This window comes from Triturus cristatus, chromosome 2_2, assembly GCF_964204655.1.
Source record: "Triturus cristatus chromosome 2_2, aTriCri1.1, whole genome shotgun sequence".
NCBI lineage: Eukaryota > Metazoa > Chordata > Amphibia > Caudata > Salamandridae > Triturus > Triturus cristatus.
This window is the reverse complement of record NC_140582.1, coordinates 815706313-815731273: the sequence shown is the minus strand read 5'-3', so window position 1 is coordinate 815731273 and position 24961 is coordinate 815706313. Positions and strand designations below refer to the sequence as shown.

General features: G+C 45.7%; 1 protein-coding gene across 3 annotated transcripts in view; it reads right to left on the bottom strand.

The window, feature by feature from the left end:
* Positions 1 to 3244: 3244 nt before the first annotated feature.
* LOC146862826 (uncharacterized) overlaps positions 3245 to 24961 on the bottom strand; it is a 354446-nt gene continuing 332729 nt past the window's right edge. For all 3 annotated transcript variants that reach the window (XM_085643304.1, XM_085643305.1, XM_085643306.1), the window contains 2 exons: positions 10903 to 11143; positions 3245 to 3398 (listed from right to left, as the gene is read on the bottom strand). In XM_085643304.1, the coding sequence (XP_085499430.1) occupies positions 3308 to 3398; positions 10903 to 11143 (332 nt within the window). In that variant the 3' untranslated portion in view covers positions 3245 to 3307. The remainder of the gene's footprint in view (positions 3399 to 10902; positions 11144 to 24961) is intronic.

Genomic DNA, 24961 nt, shown 5'->3' with positions numbered 1-24961 from the left:
CATCAAATGTTTGTATATTTTAGTGTGTCGCCCAAGTGGGATGGGTATGCCCAGACGTGGGTCCCATGCACACTGTGTCACTGGAACCAAGCTATACCTGGCAGCTGAGTCCTAACTAGGGTGAAACTGGTCCTGGTTTGCTTGTGTTTCAGTTCAGGACCTGGCCTGGTAGTTTGGGCTGGACTGTTTCCAGCTGAGCAGGGCCAACATTAACTTGCATATGGCTGGGTCCAAACTGAGGTGCCAAGGTGTGCAAAATAACGATGGACAGGAATGCGGCCCTAGGTAATTACCAGTGGCTGAGAGTAATTCAAGCATTCCATCAATTTATTTTGCGTATACTTTAATGTGTACATCTGCAGCCGCCCCAACTTATAGCATAGAAATCAACTGATGTACCTCTGCAGACATGCAGGTGGGTCAGGATCAGGGTGAACGTTATGCAGTTCAACCCGTCTGTAGCACGGCCTTCTGAGGGCTGATTTACCTATTGCAGATTTTATATTTACATGACATTATTTCCTATACAATCCTTGTGCACCATGAGACATGGGTTCTTGTCAGCCCATAAGCTACGTGTTTGATGCCACTTGTGGGTGGTGAAAACCGTGCTGCAGCCCACATGGGGTACTTGATTACAACGCCGCCTGCATGTTTTATGCACACTTTTGGAAACTTAAGAAAAGTTAACAATGCCAGCTGAAATAGCCAAACTGTTACCAGCTCCTCACTGCCTATATGACAAAATCAGTTGCAAGCCAGATCCTTAAAATAAAGAATAAACAAGCATTGGCATAGCCAATAGATCTCGCCTTTGGGACCTTATAAGTGTTTAGTTATCCAGCGCAATATCCTTGGTGCAGCAACATCAACCATTGCATGGCTAAACACTTATAAGGTCCCAAAGGCGAGACCTATTGGCTATGCCAATGCTTTTTAATCTTTACTTTGAGCCACTAGCTGAACCCCTGATGAAATAGGGTGTTGTCTTCCACGAGTACACAAATGACAACTGAAAGTTGCACTGGCAGTGCATAATTTGAGCAGAAGATTGTAGGTTGGGAGACCAGCACTAATCTTTTGTGACCAGCACTTGTTTTTTCCTCAATAGACACTCATCTGAATCATGAGAGAGAAAGGAAAGCATGAAAGGGGGAAAGAAGGAAGAAGTGAATTACGTAAAATAGTGACAAAGGAAGGAACCTGGGATGGAAAAACTAGCAAGATTGAGATAAAAAGGCAGGGAGTGTCTTGTGGTGTATTAAAGGGGTATGCTGCGTAATCAAGACAATGCAGCATTGGTATTTGACCCACACCTTCAATAGCGCCACCCAGGGCTTCCGAGCAAACCTTTGGGGTTCGACACTGGTTATTTTATAAATTTAGAACTGTGCATCTGAAATTGAATTCCCAAAACAACCTCCTGACCATAAAACCCGGATGAAATTTTTTTATATAAAGTTTGATTCCCAGAATAAAGAACTTCTTTTCCATGTTTTATTCTGCAAAGAAAACTGCGACCTCACCAAAGACTGGACTAATCACCTGGACAAAATGGGGACTGCACCAAGAACGTGTTCTTTAGAAAAATCTTTTTGTGTCCTTTAAAGCTCAAAACTTAACTTGGACACCCACTTAAAGGGCAGGCACCAATACCATCTCAGAGTAATATGTAACAGCAAATATTTCCCTCCCGGGCCTGATTTAAAGACATGAGTAACAAATGCGATCATGGCCACAATCCAATCCAGTAATTCTTATTTCTAAGGCTCCAGATGGCAAGACTTCCTCCAATAAAAGCATTCCTACAGTCCTATTCAGGCATTATTAAAATGGCTGCCTCCAGGAGCACATGGCACGTACAAGATGCCCTGCGTCGCCTACAAGGCACTACACAAACATACTCTGAAATAACTAGAAGATAAATTGACCACGTAAGAGGAAAAGAGAGCTAAAAAATGCAACACTTTACTATGCTTTTATCTCCACAAGCACAAAATGCGCCATATTCTGCAGGGCTCCAAACAAACCAACATAAGCTTTGCCACTTTCTTTTTTATCGTATTCAAACCAGCACAAACAATCACAAATGTTTTGGTGAGTCTACTTACTTATAATATTTTCTGAAGATCAACTGGTCTAATTGAAGATGATAAAATCTACTTGCAAAAAGGATAGTATGGTAAATCTAGCTAACATTTGCTGCACACAAGATTGTTCCAGTGCAGGGCTGCAACCTATATATGTATATATATCTCCCTTTATGACTGCTCTCTATGAAAGCGTCATATCGCCTGAGGTGCACATGTCCTCTGGTATGTCCAGCATGTAAATGCATGTACATATATTTATCGAGTATGTGAAGAGCTCTATCACCCTTACAATCCAAGATCACACTAACTAAAGACAATAAAGTAAAAAACCCTCTTGATATTGTGGTGTCCAAAGGTGTGTGATGTCACTTACGCTGTCCCTGGCTCTGTCATATCATTGGATAGTCCATCTGTGCATCGATATTTATATATATATTTATATCTTCTGCTCACAATCTGGTGGCTGCTGCAACATGATCAATACTTCATTACACCTTTATGTCCTAAGAAAAAGAGATGAGGGAGCACAGATTGAAGCATGTTCACTGGAGAGTAGAAGAGAAGGCGAGGGAGAGAGCGGCTTGGGATCCGAACCACACTGGAAATCGACGAAGACCTTAACGAGAAATGAAGCAAGCATTGGCCGCGCGATCGTAAACGCTCTGCCGCAAAAGTGAAAGTGATCGCGTTCGCGATCAAGCGCGGCGAGCGATGCGCTTAATGAGCATGAGGAGGAAAGACTCTGCTCGTAAGCGCGCGCCCGCGCACATGCACTGTAGCTCTAGGCCGGCCATCGAAGCATTTTTTTAAGCCCTCACAAAAAGTCTCGCCAGACCAGCGCATGCGCTGGGTCAGGCGAGACCTAAATAATCAGAGGCAGGTGCATGCAAATAGATGGATTTTTGAACAGACGTTTTGCACATTTTTATTGTCTTATGGAATGCTCTTCCCTGTTGTGCTAAATGTGAAGTTCTGTATTTGAGGAACAAGTTTCCAGGGATGTTGCCACGAGTCGAAAGAAGTTTCAAATTCTCCACTACATCCCACGCAGCTGAAAAAATATAATAAATTATTTGAAACATGCTAAAGCAGTTTTCACTGTATTTCACAAAATAGATCAGAGCATAAAGAAACAAAAACTTGTACCACTTTTTATTTTTTAAATTCTGTACATTATTGTCATAGTTCCAAGTCATGTATCTAAATACATTGAGTTATCGGTGAACCTTCTCAAAGAACATCTCAGATAACTTGTAGTACTTTTCTGAGATCCTGTACATTTGGTTGCGGTGATGCAGCAGTGCACTGGAAAAAAAATAAAAAGGCAACACATTATTATTGGCATGCCGGGCCAGATTTTTACACTGGAACCACACTGAAGAAGAGCACTGAGCCGCTACATTCGGGACCAGAGTTCATTTGAGAAGTGTTTTACAGTCACAAGCCATGCAGAGACACACCATGACACGTGCATAGAAACACATATAACCACAGGGCCGGCTTTAGCGCTGTTCTCCACCCGCCCCATGACCTCCTACTCGGATACTCTTACTACCACCCGGCAACAGTGCCCCTCAACTCTTCATAGCCCTTCTCTCCCACACATTTCATTTGTTTCAAAGCGCTGGTAGAGGCTGGCATTACTAATCCACTCAGCTATCCTCATAAAATACAGATTTGTTCTGTGCAGCAGGCATATTAACCCTCTGCGCTACTTTATGGGGAGTCAAACCTGCCACTAGACAACATTCCGATCTCTCTCTCTAGCAGGAACATTAATCACATGAGCTATCTTGACATTTTTGTTGCTGCCTGAAAGCTGGACGCACAGGGAACACTGCAGCAGGTTCTTTTAAATTGTAAGTTATTGCTAAACACAGCGCCACCCCTTAGGTCAGTGACCACCCGCCCTGGTCAGCGCCCAGTGCGGCCGCACTGCTCTCACCTCCCTGCAGTCGGCCCTGCATACACATATAAAAACACCACCATGTTTCACATACACACACACAGGTGCACAAATACAAACACCAACAATGCACAACAGTGATTATGAGAAGACTTAAAACTGAAGGGCGGTATTTCCACCTCAAAGATTACCGTAAAACGTGAATATAATTCTCCACAGCCCCCGTCAGGAGGTGGAATTTAAAACAACATCTGACAGTTACAGTCACAAGTTGTGTTAGTCGTCGTTCTATATACATTTCACTGTGACTTTAAATTGATTTCCATAGCAGCAACACTGGCAATTTAGTTTAAGATTTTGACACTTGTAGATTAGGCTTTTAAATGCTTTGCCAGTAAAGTGATTACACACCCTAAGTTTGCTGTCACCTGAGAGAACACACGTGCATGCGAACCAGGGCGCGCCTCTGGTTGCTGTGGAGCATGCTGGGGGATTGCCCTGGTGCCCAGCATGCACTTGTCTGGCTTCACTGGTTCAGCAGCAGCAGTGCTTCCGGTATCTGTTAGTTCTCCCTTTGCATGTCACGTATCTCCACTGAAAAGGGGTTACCACCTGCTCTCATGCGGGCCCAACGGTGCCTCGTTCGGGACCAAACGCAGGGTTTCACGCGTTCTTCGAGCGGTCTCTCTCTGCGCTATAGCGCCAAGGGGCTAGTCTAGAGATTATTTGATGTGGCAGGGCTGAGTCCTCTAGCAGGAAACCGAGGAAGAAGCACACAACATGTACCACCTCCTGGTGGATCCCCCTTCTCCACCTCACTTGGGTGGTGTGTTGGGGCATGCTCCATTGAGGAAGCCTATGCCAGACCAAAGGAGTATTCCTTGACACATGCAAATGAGTAAATGGTCCTAGGTACATCTGTGGCTGAATTGTATACAGTAGAAAGGGCTGCAAGGCCCCTTCGCTGATTACCCAGTGTGTGCTTTTACCTGAGATAGGCACCGAGTACCATCGCGCAGGACCAGCACTTGTAAGTCATCGTGCCCTGGGTAGATAAGGCATCCATCTTGTGAAAAATCCCAAATAACTCTTTCTTGGTGTATGAGCCCAAACTGTGCATACCTAGGCTGCTTGATTAAACAGGGATGAAGCAACGGCGTGGAAAGAAAAGGCGATGTGGGCACTAGGTCACGTCTGTTGCATTCGGAATAGAAAGAGAACTGTGCAGACTATATGTTAATGTCACAGATTCATGTGCCTTTTATTTAATGGTGGGTAAAATGTACAATTACCTATTAATGGTCACTGTGAGCTCAGAGACGTTTTAAGGCAGGGGCAAAGTGGGCTCTGGCCCAGGGCCCCAGACCTTCAGGGGGCCCCCTGACAGACCCAGCTCTGTTCTGCAGTCTTGCCCTGATGACCTTGAATAACTCTTACACAGATTATTTCAAATACCGTTTTCCTTTGCTTTATTTTCCATGTGATTGATATGTGAGTGTCTATTATAGACATTTTGTAGAGAAAAGTTGTGTTTATGTGACATGCAACAGCCATAAACAAGTTATAAAATCAAATCAGAACCACACATATGAGAAATGGGAGAGTGTCACAGAGATTATTTGCAGTAATATTAGTGAGCAGCTGCTACGTTACAATATTGAAAACACACATCACCAGGGGCGTAGGAGACACTAAAATTCTGGGGGGGACAGGGACAACCTTGTGCACTTTCCAGTGACCCTATACAAATCACCACCCGTTAAACAAATACAATCGCATACTTTCGGAGTGAAATATTGAGAAAAGCGGGCATGTAGTCACAGTTTGCATGTATGCTTTATTGTTATTTACATTCATATAGTAATGAGACCAAATGTTTAAAAAAACATATATATGAATCTTGCATCTTAATGCACAAAGCAAACAAAGGCCGCTGACTTAGGGTGGGGGCGTCGTGTTTGCAAGTGCATTAGGGTTTGAAAAGTACCTGCTGCTGCATTCCTGGTCTCCAGCAATTTTCAGGCAACAATAAAAATGTGAAGATAACTTTGGTGATTAATGTTCTTTTTTTGAGAGAGATCGAAGGCTTGTCTAGTGAAAGTTTTAATTCAATAGGTCAGTGAGTTACTGCTTTTGTCTGAGATATTCTTTTGGTATTTGAAGTTTATAAGTTAAAATCCTAACATTGAACAGTGAGCTAATAACCGTCATCAAAGAGCTGCATAAAAACTTCACTGTATAGATTAGAATGTTGTGATTTTTCCCCAGTCTTTCCCTATCCTAATGTTGGAAAATGGGTTCATTAGGATAGAAATCAATTCTGATTATTGAAGAGAACCCCCCAACCATGGTGTTATGTTTTACATTCTGAGTTTGTGTTTCTCTAGTGTTGCAAAGCCGCCCTGGGCACTCCCCAACTTTTTGCTGACTGGTACTGGTGGTACCTGACTGACTGACCCTGGCCTCTGCCTAAACAGCCAGTGCTATTCTGAAAGAGGCACTTAAAAATACAGTGAAAACACCTACATACACTAGGGTGCACTATGGGTTAGGGTACCCCTATGATTGGCATGACCTCTCCTATAAGGCCCTAGTACATAATAGGGCAGGGGGATTAGAACCACTTTTAAGTCCCTAGAATATAATAGGGCATGGCAGTTTAGAGGCCAGCAGCCCTTTCTGCGCTTGCATGTGTGCACTGCTGAAGCCTGAGGTCAGTTTAAAAGTGGCCCTGTGTTATAGGGCTGCTTTTAAAATGCAAACTGTGCCCAAACTCGACTTTTGGGTTTGGGGAACTTACAAATTGATCAACTACAATGTTGGGGCAAAATTAAGTGGAAAAATGTTTTCCACTTAACTATGGCTGTATCATATTTGCCACATAATACATCATCTGCTGCATAATCTAACGATTTCCTCCAAAACAATTTTGTAGCTCAAACAGATCCCAAATTACTAAAATAAATGTGACTTGTGTTGCTGTGAAGTTTAGGGCCCTTTGCAAAGGTTAGTAAAGAAAACAATTCCTAAGAAAACAATTGGTCCCAGACACTCCTAATGACACTCAAATTAATACCTGTAGGAGAGTGTAGTATGCAATCAATTCATACAACCAAAAATGTATAATGTAAAGGCACATTCAACAGGGAAATCTCATAGATAAGAGGCCAACCAAAGTCAATTAAATTGCAAACATCAATTTATTTCCCGCTGAATCATATTCATAAAATGCAAACTTAGGGGCTGATTACGATGGCAGGCGGACTTCAGTACCACCGCCATCGAATCGGGGAATGGGACCGCTGGCCTTCCAGGTGGGGGCCCCACGATAGGCATTACAATGTGACTGCCACTACGGTGTTCGCAGTGCCTATCTTTTACATTGCAGCAGGTGCTGCTGGCTGCATCATCCGCCGCAAAGTAAAAAAAAAAAAGGAACATGTTAAATATATCGGTGCCTGCCACATGGTGCAGTGATATGTTGTGGGGCATCATAGATGCCCCCCAGGACCCATGTCTGAGGGCCAGGGGTAAAGGGGCCTGCTACGGGCCCCCAATGTCCCTTTCGCCAGCATTTCCATGGCAGGTGAACCGCCATTGATAAGCTGGCGGGTAAGGGACATCGTAATCCCTGCTGCGGTGCATGGTAGGCACCACCAGCATTGTAGGAACCACAAGCCCCTCCACCACACCGGCGGGCTCAAGAAGCCCGTCGGGTGCGTGGTGGTTGGTCTTTCCGACCGCCAGGTAACCACCCGCCATTGTAATATTGCGGGCTGTGATGCAGTCACCAATGGCGGTGGGACCGCCACCGACGGGGTGACGTGGCGGTCCCACTGCCATTATAATCTCCCCCTAAGTTTGGTGTGCATGCAAATCCTACATTGCCAACCCCTGGCAAGTTGCACTGCTAGTGCTGGAAAAAGGCCAATGGAGGTACCAATGGGTGAGGTGGACTGGCCTCAAGGGTCTTGTGACCTCAGTGACAGATTCACTGTCGATCTAGGATGTGCTTCTTCATATGCCTGCCCGTAAGACTGGAAGTGAACTGCAGTATGGATTGTGGTGGACAGGTCCACCTGCGGGTGCTAAGACACCTGGGCTTCTAAGGTCTATTGGGCCTTCTAAGGTGTAGCATCAGAATAAGCTCTGTCAGGAGTGTGGTATGGTGAACTGGTCATGAAGGTCTGAACATGGTTCTCCAGTTCCAAATTCAGCAGCTCTGGCCAGAGTGCCACATTCTCTCCCACACTGAACAACATACTGCCCCACTGAGAGAAACTCGCACTGCCTTCAGCACAACTCAATTGTGCTGCGACTAAATTCAAATTATGCACTAGACAACAGTAAAATGCTGCCTGAAAAAAAATGAATAACACCCTGGAAAAAGCAAACACTCATAGGGAATGCAAGAATAAGCAAAGCATGTGAACTGTAATCAGAAAAAAACATGGTTACCTTAACAGTTTTAAACTCATTATTCAGAAATCAGTAAGTGATTTTGCCTGAAAAGTTCAAGACATGGCTACAGGACCAGGAAGGGACACCTTTCAATGTCCATTGCTTATATCCTTTCAAAATGTATGCAGTTTGGTTTAAAAAAGACCACATCCCCAAACACAGAGCCGCATTTTATAAGCTAAAATAATTAAAAAGTTGAAAACGATCATATTAAACGTTTCCACTCTACCCATCAACCAGGTATTGCAGTACCTTTAGGAATGGCGCACTTACCCACCCTGGGAAAACAATGTTGTTCAAGGAAAGAAGATAAAAAAGAAAGTAGCGCTTTCACTGGCAAACTCCGTAAAGTGGCGCTAATGTGTGTGGGTGTAAATAACAGTCTGGCCTGTCTGCTGTCCACTCTGTATTGCTTTATTTAGGTATTTAACTATTTTTTCTCTCCATTCCGAGGTGTTTCTTTTCAATAGAAAACGGTCAGAAAATGAGGACATTTACAGCCAAAGTGTTCAGCCTTTTTTGGATCAATTTCACAGGGGAACAAAAAAAGAAAAGGACAGGCAAGAGAGAGTACCTTAAGAGCTGCCTCTTGAAATCAGCGCGTAAGCAGGAGCGAGACAGAGACAGAAAGAGATGGAGGAATAAAGAGAGGAGGGCAGCCGCCAGAGGCAGATCAGGAGTAGTGGACACGGTCCTTGCCATGAAGGAAAGAGACAGCGTTTATTTTTTCTCCGTTCTCTGCCCTTCCCAGAACGGCTGAGCCTTCCTGCAGCATAACAAAAGGCAGAGGGCGGGTGGCCTGACTCCAGGCAGGTCAAGTGCAGGGCCATTAGGTAGCGCTTTCGCGTGCTAATGGCCCTGTGATAACAGAAGGGAGATGGGAAATTCCTTTGTCCCCTCGTCCCCCACACCCTTGTCCCCCGTGTCCCCCCACTCCAAAATCTGTGGGGGATATATCCCCACGTCCCCCACACTTCCTACGCCCATGCACATAACTATCCCTGAATATTACATGTAAATATCATTAGAATTTGGACGAGTGCGCATGTGCATTTTCAATGACCCAGCCAAAGAGGGCATGAAAAAGCTGAAATTGGATCATGAATTCAAAACTGTTCCTAACAGGGGCCCCCAAAATATGCTTGGCCCAGGGCCCCCAAAATCCTTAAAATGTCCCTGTGTGAGCTATTAGCAGCTCTAAATAGACAGGCTTCGGCACATCTCCTTTGGCCCTTGCCCTAAATCTCTCTCATTTGTTTGCGACCTCGCCTTTTGAAAGATAAAATCAGGTGGGTTAACAGACAGAGTCGTTCTGTACTGAGTAACCATATAATTTCATTCGAGCTGAATCTATTAGGGATGTAACAAGAAGGGATCCACGTCTGAGAGTGAAATTACGGGCTCTGTGATTGCTCAAGAGCGGCATGCAAGTGGCATGCATAACATGCAGTTTCACAATCACATTATTCTAGTGTGGCCTGTGCAACTTTCAGTGTTGCCAGCATTGAATCCAGGCATGAGCGAATGACTGGGGGTCTCAGCCACCTTGCTGTGCTACAGATTATTACCAATGTGGTGGCTGTCACAGCAGGGAATTCCAAGTCTTAAAATATCCCTCTTCGCTACTTATCTGAAATCAGTGGGCGGTTTGTGGATTATGTGCCTTTAAAGGGCTCTGATAGTTATGTTTCACAATCAGGAAACAGGGAATTAACCGAAAAAAAGCGACGTGGACAATTCCCAAGTGTTTTCTTTATCGGAGGGTCTTGGGGGTGGATTTCCTAAGCTGATGCTCCTGGTGCTGTTCGTGAATGTGTGTGTGCCTGACAGTCGGCGACTCTATCGATGGAGCTCTCTCCGTTTCCTGGTGGTCGGTAGATCAGATACAAGACGAAGAAGAGATGAGAAGTCTGCAGGTGAAGGAGTGTATGAGGGTTCCTGAAGAGTGCTGGACTGCAAGTGTTTGCGAGTGAGTGAGCGCAGGGGCGTGCAGGTGAGAAGCCTGGCTTATGATGACAGCGTCGATACTGACTATAGTTAAAGTGGCAGATAAATGCTGTGCCTACATGTGTTTCAGGGTGAGCCAGCTAATAGAAGCTTAATTAGATTAATCAGATTAAGGGAAATAAGGAAAATATTTTAATTCATTAGCAATTGATTGTATCAAGAAACTATTTACATCCACAGGCTCGAGTGAGTGTTAACTCCAGCTAAAACCATAAACTTGACAAAACGACTACCACTGATGGAGCTTCTCCCCCCTGCTGTTACCTCATCATTGGCACCCTGTCTAGATTGTAACGAGCAGATCTCTAGGAAGACTGGCACTGAACACACATGCCTTGTTCAGTGCCATCCAGCAGCCACATGGCACTCAGTCCTGTGGGGTTGAGTCCACTGATGTCTGCCTTTAAATTCAGGTTTCTGTTCCAGAACACTTACCTTTGTCCATTAATAAACTGGACATGCCACTCCTTGTTGTTTGTTTTCATGACCATCCCAGGCATGTAGGCAAAGGATTCTGGGTGAGTGTCGGCTACGGCGAGTACGTGGCTTCCTACGCCCAGGTTGTGCATCTCTGGCAGAATAGCAAACATGTGAGTAGCCAACTGAATGGACTGCGAGCCATCTGTCCATTCAATCACAAAGCGGGGTCCTTTCCATTCTCGGGGTGCAACTGTACCTTGTATAAAAAAGAACACCATCGCATTATCAAATGCTTCTTCCATACTTTTTGAATAATTACACTTTGCATAATTGTTTGTGAAATGGCAATATGGCATACTATCCCATACCTCAAATCTTTTCCCATCTTGTGAAGGTGCAAATATGTTTCATTTATTGAACGTAAACATATCTACTTCAGAAAATGCAGAAAATAAATGATTTAATACTTCTACGAAACATACAGAATGACTCTGATTTCTGTTTGATATTTAGAAATAGGACTGCCAAAGTTGCTTGTCACAGACTTTACCTACAAATTCTGCCATGCGCGAGATTGATCCTTTGCTCCTAAGTTCCACACAGACTCCTTTGTACCATATTCCGGCCTCGTGGTCTAAGGCATGCTCCGGGAGCTCTTGCAATCTTAGTCTGCCTCAGGACAGAATGGATGTTCCCACCAGAGAGCACAGTCCTCTGGTGCTTGCTTTGCAATTGCCATGGAATGTGCTACGCGGGGATGCACATGGGACACACACGGAGCATTGGGTTGGTGGACATGTCGGTAAGCGGTTCTCTTATAGTGGCACCAGATTGCAGCTAAAAATGTATGTCAGGCTGTGAGCTGTTTGCAGAGAACCAGAATCAATGTTGCTGTGAGACTGATGGAGCCTGCTAAAGGCATGCTCTAAGGGATCATTTACTTTGACCTCCTCTTCTCTAGCCCTCAAATTGCAGGGAGAAGAAGAGTATGGACCTTTTTACCCAGAGCCATGACTGAGAGATGTATCCAAAGGCCAGCAAAATCGAAGGGTGTCTCACTCCCCTGGGGAAGGAACAGATGTCAATTATTAGAAACTTTATACAAAGGTGAGATGTGTGCAAAGAAATAAATGTCTCACCGCAAGAGAAGGCAGCAGTTCCTATTCTAAACTAAGGCGAAGGCAAGACATTTAATCCTACTAAGGTCCATGGCTAAGAGGAATCTGGTGGAGGAAACAGAACCATTCCTATCGGAGATGGTTCAGTGTGATGCCACGTAAGGCTTCCATGAGCCAGAACAGTGACTACGAGACTTGCCTTGCAAAAAGCATTATGAAGAACTTTTAAGCCCAACATGTTGCACTACAGGAAGAGGAAGACTACACGCACATTGCGAAGTTCATGGAATTGCAAGTGAAGTTAATATTTGTTGTGGTCATTTATCCTGTCCATGCAGCAGTGTTCAGGGCTCACGCAGTAGTGGCTGGACTGGGGTGAGGAAAATATGGTAAAAATGCTTTTGAGCATAGCAACTATGCCTTGTCATTTCACGAAAATGATGCTGGTATTTTGAAATTGAGTTTTACCAGCTCTTCCAGAAGAACATGCGACAGACAAGAAGTCAAGCACATTCTTCTTAAAAGGGGTCCTTATACCTCATTTACTTTTTAAGTAATCAGAAAATATTTTGATATTTTGAGCCCCTGATTGTAGTCTTCACTGAGCTCTATATTCTTGCCTCAACCCTCTTGTGCTTCTGTGTAGCCTTCAACAGTAATGAGTTCTAGCACAGGTGAAGCTTATGCATGTGTAGGCCTTATGCATGTGTAGGCCTTACTGTAACTGGTGGTTATGAGCTGTCAGATCCGCATAACCTCAACTGGTGTGTTACTTTTAAAATAGGCTGCAGAAGAAACGATCCTCTTTCCACGACTCCCTTGTTTAGGTTATTGCATTTTCTCTTTTCAGACAGAGGGTCGGACAGAATACACAGGATGTCTATAATCAAGAATCATACCACCAATTCTTGTTAAGATACAAATATATATTTCTACTGGTTGCAAATATAGCAGAAAATGTTATGACATCAGGTGGACATACGCAACTATGAGTGAAACAAAGCAAATTTATATTTATATGGCAAGATAAAGTTTATTTGTTGATAAACGTTTTATTGAATTGTACATTAACAATGGAGAAAGTTAAAAAGCCCCTAGATTAGATGTACACTGCCATCCATAGACAAAACATATTTTGTGTACATTGCTGGACTACTCAACACCATCACCAACATGGGTTGTTGCTACCAGATCGCAGTGCAGTCCATCATGACGGCGCCTTCTCCTTCACCTCATAACTACTGGCGAGAAGGTCAGTTGTTCCAATACAGTCACCGTGCCCTGTGTGTTCAAGGACACCTTTAATGTCAATGGTAAACTGATCAATCAACAATGTCTTCATCTGGTCAAACTGTTCATAGCTATTATTGATTGAACGCATCTGGGGCTCCACGGTGAGGATATTCCACAATATTTGGGTCCATGTCCCTAGAGACTGCACTTTAAGGCACGTCAGCTGGTTTCCATTGAAGTTTAAATTCCAGTTTAGATGCCAGGAACATATCTAAAATTAAATTCCTATTAATTTTGGTCATAACCTTCAACAGTAGGGTAACGTATATTCAGTATTATGGAAGCTGAGTGATGTTGCTCCAGGTACCCAATGATACTTTTAATCTGATCTAGTACCTCCTTCCAGGAAAGAAACACTGATGGTGTAACTCATCACTAATCATCTCCAGTGTTTCCCATAACTGTCTGAAAACACCTCCTACTAATCAATAAATAATAATTTAATTTAATTTGACAGCTGTGAACACACCAGAACTCTATTAAACTATAACTCGCCATGTCTTACTGTAAGCGAGATATACTCTACATGGCACACTCAACCAAACTAATCGGGCTGGAGTTCTCATAGCTATTATCCAACATATGTCAACTGAGCGTGGTGCGAGTCACAACTGCATTGCTCGCATTTGCAGAACAGATCTCTCCTATTCATCTCACAAAAATCTGGTCCCTGGGTCAGAGAATCACTCAGATCGACCAGGACAACAAGTCCCAGAAATGATACATGAGGGCATTTCATCCGATTTCGCCTCAAGTTTAGTTAAAATTGAATTCCAATCCAAATGAGGCATAGCCCTCCCCAACACTCTCTGTGATGAGCGTATGGCAGCCACTTCAGAATCTGACCACCTATGCACTTCCACCAACCAATCCATTATCTTCAGTGCCGCTGCAGCCTTCCAAGTCCTTGCTATCCTTTGTTTTGCCAGTATTAAGGCCAAATCAATAAATGCACAGATCTGTTTGTTATTCTTAGTATGAGGCATCAATCACAATAAACTAAATTCAAGGAACATATTCATTGTGGTACCTGCTAACAGTGGCGGATCCTCCGCTTGCTTTACTCCTGAGGCGGAAGCCGGGAGATCACCTTTTTAAAAAATCTGTATATCTTGTGTCACTACTTCGCCGAACACCTGATTTTAAAATTGCACTCACCTGCCTGGCTCCACCAGAAACGGGCTACAGAAACGCCTAAAACAGCGATCTTCGCTGCAAACAAACAATTGTGAAAGCTAACGATCCTGCCGCCATTGACGGCGAGGAACCGAGGCCACGCCTACCCTAGGCGACGCCCACCCGCCCAAACCAGTATAAAACGCTGCTGACAGCGTGTCAATTTCAGAACTTGCTTTACTCCTGAGGTGTAAGCCGGGAGATCACCTTTTTAAAAAATCTGTATATCTTGTGTCACTACTTCGCCGAACACCTGATTTTAAAATTGCACTCACCTGCCTGGCTCCACCAGAAACGGGCTACAGAAACGCCTAAAACAGCGATCTTCGCTGCAAACAAACAATTGTGAAAGCTAACGATCCTGCCGCCATTGACGGCGAGGAACCGAGGCCACGCCTACCCTAGGCGACGCCCACCCGCCCAAACCAGTATAAAACGCTGCTGACAGCGCGTCGATTTCAGAACTTGCTTTACTCCTGAGGCGGAAGCCGGGAGATCACCTTTTTAAAAAATCTGTATATCTTGTGTCACTACTTCGCCGAACACCTGATTTTAAAATTGCACTCACCTGCCTGGCTCCACCAGAAACGGGCTACAGAAACGCCTAAAACAGCGATCTTCGCTGCAAACAAACAATTGTGAAAGCTAACGATCCTGCCGCCATTGACGGCGAGGAACCGAGGCCACGCCTACCCTAGGCGACGCCCACCCGCCCAAACCAGTATAAAACGCTGCTGACAGCGCGTCGATTTCAGAACTTGCTTTACTCCTGAGGCGGAAGCCGGGAGATCACCTTTTTAAAAAAATCTGTATATCTTGTGTCACTACTTCGCCGAACACCTGATTTTAAAATTGCACTCACCTGCCTGGCTCCACCAGAAACGGGCTACAGAAACGCCTAAAACAGCGATCTTCGCTGCAAACAAACAATTGTGAAAGCTAACGATCCTGCCGCCATTGACGGCGAGGAACCGAGGCCACGCCTACCCTAGGCGACGCCCACCCGCCCAAACCAGTATAAAACGCTGCTGACAGGGCGTCGATTTCAGAACTTGCTTTACTCCTGAGGCGGAAGCCGGGAGATCACCTTTTTAAAAAATCTGTATATCTTGTGTCACTACTTCGCCGAACACCTGATTTTAAAATTGCACTCACCTGCCTGGCTCCACCAGAAACGGGCTACAGAAACGCCTAAAACAGCGATCTTCGCTGCAAACAAACAATTGTGAAAGCTAACGATTCTGCCGCCATTGACGGCGAGGAACCGAGGCCACGCCTACCCTAGGCGACGCCCACCCGCCCCTTTCCGCTCCCTCAAAAGATGTGCAATCACCGGACGCGCAGCGGACGGGCGCAGCGGGCGCGCCGTCAGCGCGCCGAAGGCGCGCCAAAGGCAACCCCGTCTGGGCCCGTCCGGGCCCAGACGGCCTTAGGCCTAGCCACTATGCCCAATCTGCAAAAGCGCATATCATACTCCCGAGGATCACTGCTCGCCTGGAACCCGAAAAAACATCCCCAGTGCAAATACATCCTCAAGGAAGACACCCCCTATGCAGGATGCATCCGCTGCAATAGACCCGAGGAAACGGAACGCCACCAAGGACTTCGGCTTGGCCTTCTGAATTGCAGATCCTTAGTAAAGCACGCCCACGAAATTAACATCCTCGTTCAGGATGCGGTGTTAGATCTTTTATTTCTGACGGAAACATGGCTGACCCCGCACAATGACTTCGATGTGGCCAATGCAACACCCCCTGGTTACCAAATATGTTGCCTGAACAGACCAATCGGTAGAGGTGGCGGCCTCGCCATACTCTACAAACACCATCTTAAATGTAGAATTGAATATGGGACCATTAAAGACTGCGAGAACTGCCACTTCACTATCCAGATCTCTCCATCTACCTCCCTTTCGGGACTGTTAGTGTACCGGCCACCAGGCTCTCTAGGCGAATTCACCAATACTCTAATGGACCACATCTCACTTAAGACTATTTCAGTCTCTAACTATCTCCTCCTAGGGGACCTTAACATGCACTTTTTGGACCCCACGGACAATGCCGCAGCAAACTTGCTTGCTGATCTCACTACAGCCGACCTCCATCTGCAAAACCCCAAAGCCACCCATGAGAAAGGTCAACTTCTTGACCCTATCTTCTCCAACATTAAGAACCTATACGTCCAGGACCCTACTCCCCTTCCCTGGACAGACCATATGCTGATCCTTTTGCACTGGTCACTCGAAACGACACCAGCGCTCAAACAAAAAACAAGGATACTAACCAGACGATGGCACAAGTTAGTACCAGAGGAATGGGAGGCCAAACTACGTGAAACCATCGCCCCCCTATCCACGGAGCCAAACACCGCGGACAGAGAATTCACGGATTGGCTAGTCCGACCCTTAGATAGCTTCATCCCACTAACCAACACTTTAAAACATTTTAAAAGAATCAACCCCGCCCCCTGGTACACACCCGCCCTCACTGCCCTTAAAAAAGAATGCAAAAAGTTAGAACGCACGTGGAGGAAAAACAAGTCCATAGAAGAGAAAAGCGCTTATCAATTCTCAATTAAAGCATATAAACGTGCCCTACAAGACGCCAAAAGGGCTTACTATGAGGAAAAAATAAAAAGCTCCTCCTGCTCATCCAAGGAGACTTTCTCCATCCTCAAAGAACTCCTCCATGTCCCTGACCCCCCACAGCAACCCATGGACCCCAAAGCAGCGGAGGAAAAATGCGTCAAGTTGGCCACCTTCTTTGACGAAAAAATAAAAAAAATCCTCACCTCCCTCCCGACCGCCAACTCAGACTCCATAGAGAGAGCTAAGGAGCAGCGGCCCCCTCCCGACAAGCCCTCTTTGGAGTCGCTCGGCCCAGTTACAGAAGAGGAAATAAGTGTTATACTCACCACAATCAAGAGCGGAGCCCCTAGTGACCCAGTCCCCATACGATTCGCTAAAAACATCCCGCTGACCATAGTTCCCCAATTGACAGCCCTCATTAACATTTCGCTGGAACAGGGAGAGGTCCCTTCAAACTGGAAGGAGGCTGTCGTCAAAGCGCTTCTCAAGAAACCGTCGCTTGACCCAGCAGACCTTTCCAACTACAGACCTATCTCACTCCTTCCTTGGATAGGTAAAGTCGCCGAAAAACTTGCGAATAAAAAACTGTCGCACTACTTAGAGTCAAACCAACTCCTCAACGACTCACAAACAGGCTTTAGACCAGGTCAGGGCACGGACACTGCTCTCCTCGCAGCAGTAGAAAGAACTAGAGAAATCATCGATACAGGAGGATCAGTGGCAGTGGTCCTCCTAGACCTAAGCGCGGCCTTTGACACGGTCAGCCACCAGGTCTTAACGCAACGTCTGGAGAATATCGGGGTCAAAGACAGAGCGCTGAAATGGCTATCGTCCTTTCTCTCTCGACGCTCCTACCAAGTATGGGAAGGCGAAAGCCGCTCCCCCTCCATCCCCCTCCAGTGCGACGTGCCCCAGGGCTCATCCCTGAGCCCCACGTTGTTTAACGTTTACATGGCCCCACTGGAGGAACTCGTCTCTCCCTTCGGAGTCACTATCGTCAGCTATGCTGACGACACACAATTGGTGGTGACACTCTCCCACCCCAAGTTAGAGCCCTCTAATCTCCACGACTGTCTCTCCAATGTACATCAGTGGATGAGTGACTCTGCTTTGAAATTAAACGGCTCCAAAACGGAGATCCTGCTCCTAGGACATAAAACCATGAACCTCCCTTCTAACATCTGGCCTGCCTGCATGGGTGAACCCCCCACTCCCAAGAAGGAGGTCAAGAGTCTTGGAGTGTGGCTGGAGACCGATCTTACCTTCAGGACACAGGCAAGAAAGACGGCCGGCATATGCTACGGTCTACTTAAATCCTGCAGGAAGGTACTCCCGCTACTACCTTTCCAGCCGCGTCTCATGCTGATCCAGGGCCTAATTTTATCCAGGCTGGACTACAGCAATGCCATTTACCTGGGCTCTCCAGAATCCACTCTTCAGACTCTGCAAAAAGCTCAAAACGCCGCAGCCCGACTCCTAACGAACACCCCGGCTAGATCATCTGCCAAACCCGCACTTAGGAGGCTGCACTGGCTCCCTATCAGGGAAAGGGTCACTTTCAAGGCCCTTTGTCTCGCCCACAAGGTATTACACAACACCGGCCCTCCCATACTCAACAACTGGATCACCCCCTATAGACCCACCAGAGCGCTCCGCTCGGAGCACGGAAACCTCATTACTATTCCCAAGGTGAAAAAGGCCCGCATAGGTGGCCGCCGTTTCTCGGTCAATACAGGAAATAAATGGAATGCACTCCCTCTAAGCCTCAGAGCGGAACCCAACCTCCTTTGGTTCAGAAAATCCCTCAAAACCCTACTCTTCCCCTAAGCCGTCACTTCTACTGACCAAATCCCCTTTGCGAGTAAAAAGGTTCAGCGCTGGGATACCCACTGGGTGACTACGCGCTTTATAAAACCATAAATAAAATAAATAAGGCGGAGGAGCGTTGCCCCACTGCTGTGCAGCAGCGAAGTAAAGGGAAAAAAAAATTATAACTCGAGGGTATGATCATTTTATTTTGTCCTGCTGCGGCAGCTCTGCAGGGTGGGGTGGGGCTGCTCTGACACTGGAGCAGGGGGAGTGGCGAGCACGCTTTGCAAGTGTGCATGAATGTTTGGCCTGGGGCCGGCCAAACATTCATGCGCACTTATCATGTTCTCCACCCAGGCTGCATTTCAGGCTGAGTGGATGGAGAACATGCTCAGGCTCCCATTCCCTGGCTGAGCAATGAATCGCGGCGCTCAGACCAATCACAACGCTGGATTGCAGCGTTGTGATTGGCTTAGGTGGCCTGGGTGTGCTTCCTGATCGTTCCGGTGGTGCTGAGCGTCGAGGAAGAGAGACAGAGGAGAGATGCAGCAGTATGGTAAGTTTTAAAAAACAAATTATTACAAAAATTATTTTCATTTTCCCTAACACCCTCCATTCCAACCACGATCGGTGCCGGCCATGAATGCAAGCTAAATCTGTATTTTCTGCCAGTATACCTTCTCAAAATTGGACTGTCATCCAGCAGTCCCACATCATGTGGCAAAAATCAGCCCCTGCAGATAGGCATCTTGGGCAGATGTCCTGTGCACCCAGGAACATTCTCACCAGCCCGGCCAGAGCCGATATGTTCAATAGCAGTGTTAATGTATCCTTACTCGTGGGTTCATGCAATCCTGCACTCCACGTTAATCGCACCACATTGGCCAAAGCCCCATATATAGAAAAATAGCCTGGTGTCAATTCCGTATCAGCTCATAGCATCTCAAAGTGGGCCATAGCACCCTCTCTATAAAGGTCTCTAACTATATCTATTCTGGCTTCAATTCTAAAATTTTATGTAAATTGTGCATCCCTATGTTTTATGTCAAAAGAGAGAACACGTGGGTAGTTCCATGCAGTATGGCATTCCACCACCTGTACACTTCATATACTGTTTCCAGCACTTAGTCACTGTGCACAGTGTCCTGGGCCACTGAGACGGCAACACAACCCTACCCCACTATATATCCACCGGGGAATGTCTAACTAGACATCTCCTGACCTCCACACTCTTTGCATCGTCAACTTCCCCTATCCAGTGCATGATTCACTGTAATTGCTGAGCGACAGTATCCCACGTAATTTGGCACTCCCTTGCCGCCTGCATCTAGTGGCCATGTTGCTTTCCCTAGAGCCACTCTGCATCTGTCCCTATTCCATATCAATGTCTCCAGCACCGATTGTAACTCCTAAATTTAGCCATACTGGGAGGGCTGCAAAATAGTATAAAAAATTGAAGTGAGTGTCTCTCCGAGACCATCACTGTTCCCATGTTTCAAACGTATAGCGGTTCATGTTCTTGGAATACCTGCACCCCCAGGTATTTAAAAACACCTGGCTCCCATTTAAGCCAAAGTCCATAGGCGTCTAACCTGGAATGGGTACATGTTGCAGAAGTGGGAAAATACTATATTTCCACCATTAATTTTGAAGCCCTAGACCTGTATGAAAACTGATAGTTCCTAAAATACATCTGGCATATGTGGTATTGGATCCCTAAGGCAGGGTTCTCCAAAGTCTGTCCTGGAGGGCCGGACCCATGCCAGATTTTTAAGATAACTACATTTATCTAAATGAGGATATGCTAAAAATCTGGCATGGATCCAGCCCTACAGGACTGACTTTGGAGAATAAAAGAGCATCATCCGCATATAGTGAAATAATATGATCTCTCCCTGGAAGTCGTATACCTCACTCAACAGCCCTAGAACTCAGTTTCGCAGTCAAAGGCTCCGTGAACATCGAAAAGGTAACCCCGAATATAGCACATTGCTCTGAGACTACACGACCTGTACTCACCCTCATAAAAGGCAAAGAGTACAGCAATCATATCCGTCGTAACATACGAGTCTGAAAACCCATTTTAGCAAGGACCTCAAACAAATACCACCATGGAAGAATGTCAAATGCATTTTCTGTGTCTAGAGATGCCACTTCAGTGTTTGCCTCCTTCCTCTGTACCATTTCTACGACACAGAAAAGGCGATGCAAGTTCAAGTGAACATTTCGACCTTGGATGAACCTATTGTGATCATTATGAATTATCATCCCTACTACCCGCAGCAGGATGGTGGCCTGTCCCTTTCTCAAGATCTTATTTTCTATGTTCAGTAAGGAAATGGGCCTATAGGATATCACATCTGGCAGGTCTTTGTCTAGTTTCAACAGTACAACTCTCTAGTGGAATCTGGTGATAGACCAGTATCATACACATCTGCATATGTTTCATTAATTTGAGGACTAGCGTCACTCTTAAGGTGGCTTAAAATTGGGAAAGTAAGCTATCCGGACCCAGTGTCTTGCCTGTGGCCAACTGTTTAATTGCACAGGATACCTCTTCTGGACATATTGATGACCCCCAACACTTCATTTAGCGAGTGAGTGAGCTGCGGTATCTCCAGTGATTTCAGGTAGGCCGCCACCTCCGACTCATCGAATATGGAATTGATAGCATACAACTTTCAGTAATAATGTGTAAATACAGAGTTGATAGCTCCCTGTGAGCCAACCACCACATCTGTAGAACTGCGTACAGCACACCAAGGTTTGTTACTATTATTCTTTTTAAGCAAACAGACAACGAACAGACGAGATTCATCTCCCTCTCTGTGGCTGCCCAAGAGACGTGTTTTATAATCGACTTGACACAGACGATCCACCAGGGTTCTATAGTCTATATGGGCTGCAGAACACTCCACTTGTCTGTCATTATTGGTTACCACCTGACATTCCAGCTCTCAGACCTTTCATTCTGCCTCTGTATTTAACATACGTAGACCAAGCCTATCTCCATAAATGTTTTAATGCAAAGTCCTCGAATTACCACCTTGAAGGTGTTCCATTCAACAGATGTACTGGAGGCAGACCCTTTATGTTCTATGAAATACCTATGAATTTGCTCAATTATCACTGCATGAAATGCAGCATTGTACAAAGCCTCAGGCTGTAGTCTCCCCAGTGAGACACTTGGGATGTCTTCATTCCATTTAAGATGCTGCCAGCCAGGGTTATGAGCTGACTGAGCCCTAGTCAAATAATCTATAGTCTGCACCTTTCTCTCAATACCCCCAGTACCAAGGAACAGGTGCAATCCGTTAAATAGCCCATACAATGGTGAGAAATATGTGTATTCATGGGCTTCCGGCTACATCCCTCTCCATAGAGCTACCATTTGCAAATTCTGTACCCAAGCCAAGAGGCAAACCCATGTGAAACCAGAGCACTTTGCACTCCCCTTAATGTGGGTAAAGATCTGATCCAGCACCACTTCTAACACAATGTATTATAGTCTCCACCTAATGCCACTGCAGTCACAGTATTAGGCTAAATATGAGGTAGTGACTCTAAATACTGTTTCTGGTCCGTTTTACGGGCATAAACATTAGCTACACCTCAAGGAGTTTCCGCCAGTGTCCCATATAGAATCATATTCTTCCCCACAGGATCGTTTGTGTCTGCAGAACCTGAAATGGAACCTCAGAAGCCACCCACACCTTAGTGTCCCTGGCCAAGGAAGAATAACTAGAACCCACTATCAGCCCATTCCAGGAGCGTTGCAAGGCGTCCAGGTCAGGCTGCAGCAGGTGTACTTCCTGCTGGTATGCTATCTCATGTTCCTATCTTTTTAAGCAGGAGTACATTTCGTGTAGTCTAGATACTGTAGCCAAGCCTCTGACATTCCAGGTAACCCAATTAAATGAATCGTGCCATATAGGGGTCTAAGATATCAGCGTTGTTGGTGAAAACCTCACTTACATCCATAATCCATTAACAATGCTCTGCCCCTTGGGTATCTCATTACATGAAACATGGTAACCAATACTGGTGCATAAGGACAATCCTTTACAATCTGAAGGATTCCAGCCTGAATACGTATAAATAAATACAAATAAAACATATATTAACAACAAAACATCAACTCTCAACGTGTCACCTATGGACTCACACCACACACTTGTGCTCTGTAGGGGAGAGGCGTACATTGACCAGAGTGTTACTCAAATCTTAGATTGCCTACAGAACCGCAACCCTGCAAATCACCCCCTTCTGACCGAATCCACGATCCCTCTCCTCTTGGACGTGATTGGCAGTGCTGCGAGTCATACACATTTCTGAGGGCCACATGCTAAATCAAATAATCATTTTTGCCATTATAGGAGTCATTGCAGGGCCAGTGTGTAGAGCGTCAACTTAGTCCTCTTACTCATATTCTTCCTCTGAGTACATCAAAGGACTAGTCATGCACCTTACCTGAGTATGGTCATATGTTTCCAAGTCTGTCACCACTTTGGCTCGTTCTTCTGATGGCTTTCTTGATGGACGAAACAAGTTTCCACTCCATCTAAGACGCCCATGCCTGTCCTTACGGTGCCTTGCTTTCCTCCATTTTTCCTGGTCCGATATTGATACAACTTCGGTTTCAAGCCATTCCTAAACCTCTGCCTGAGTATTGAACATAGGGACATGCAGACGTGCAGGGAACAACAAGGCATACTGCAAATTCAGTTGCTGCAATAGGCTTTGAACTCCAGAAAAGAGCTTTGTAGCTTTTCTGTCCATGTTGTGTAGTGTGGGAACAAATTAACCTGGCTATTGTCTACCATCCATGGGCCGTGTTGTTGTATAACGTATAAAATACAATCTTTATCTCTATAATTAGGGAGCCTAAGTGCCATTGGTCGGGGAATGACCCAGCACTTTGTGAGCTCGTTAAACCACAAAGTGAAGTGGGGAAGTTCTCTCAAAGATATTTTCTAGAAGCCACTTTTCCATATGCCACTCCATGAACTGTCCCTCCAACCCCTCAGGTTAAACTGTGACGCAAATATTGTTCCTACAGAAGTGACTCTCTGCGTCTTCCGCACTGACCTGTAAATACCCAACTTGTTCAGGTAACACCTGCATTTGTTTCTGTAACTCCTGCACTGAGGGCCACATTGTAGCCAGAGTAAATTCGTTTACTTCAACTCTCTCAGAAAGCCTTTTGTAGTCGGAATGGAGAAGACCAAAATCTACCTTCCCATCATCAATCTTGCCCTTCAAAAAACCCTTCAGGTCCATTTTGGCTTTTGGGATTTTTTCAAATTGTTCTGTATGACTTTCAAGAGCTGTTTCCACCTTAGGCATCCTGTGGCCTTCCTCACTACCCCCAGGATGCTGCAGCTCATTGATTTATTTCATTTGAGGAGCCCTCTCCGGGGTTGGCTTTACCATTATTTTCTGTATAGCGCCACTCTCACTCAGCACTACTTACTGATCCCTGTAGGCTGGGTATCAGCAGATGGGTAATCTAAACCTGCCACGAGGCCGGCCGCAGCTGGTAAATCAGCTATATTGAGTTCAACCTGGGTGCCAGAGACACAGATCATCTGCCTGATGTGAAGGCTCTGACAAGTGCCCCTGTGCTGTACTTCGATGAAGCAGAAAATCTCTATTAAAAGGAACAGGCGGAGTCACATAACTGGCCACATCATGGAGAGATGTTACATGTAGGAATTTACAGCCCACTGAATTATCCCTTTTTGCACCACGCTTCTGCCTAGCAGTCCGGGGACAGGTGGGTGTCCCATCTAGGGAGCCCAGCAGAGTGCCGCCTTCCTCAGCAAGGGCTACCCTCCATGCAGGACAAGGAATGTGAAGCGCCTTGCAAACCAATTTATGCACCAAAGTGCCAGGTGTGGCTCTGTAGAGCTTCACTTGGGAGCAGCAAACAGCCACTATTTCAAGTGGATCTGCAGGGAACCGGTTGCGTTAGCCATCGCACACTGATGCAAGGGCAGGCCAAGTTAGTGCGGTCAAAGCGACGCACATTGGCCACTCTTGCCCAAGCACTGTGGGCTCTCCAACACGTTCACCAAGTGCCTCTCCCTAT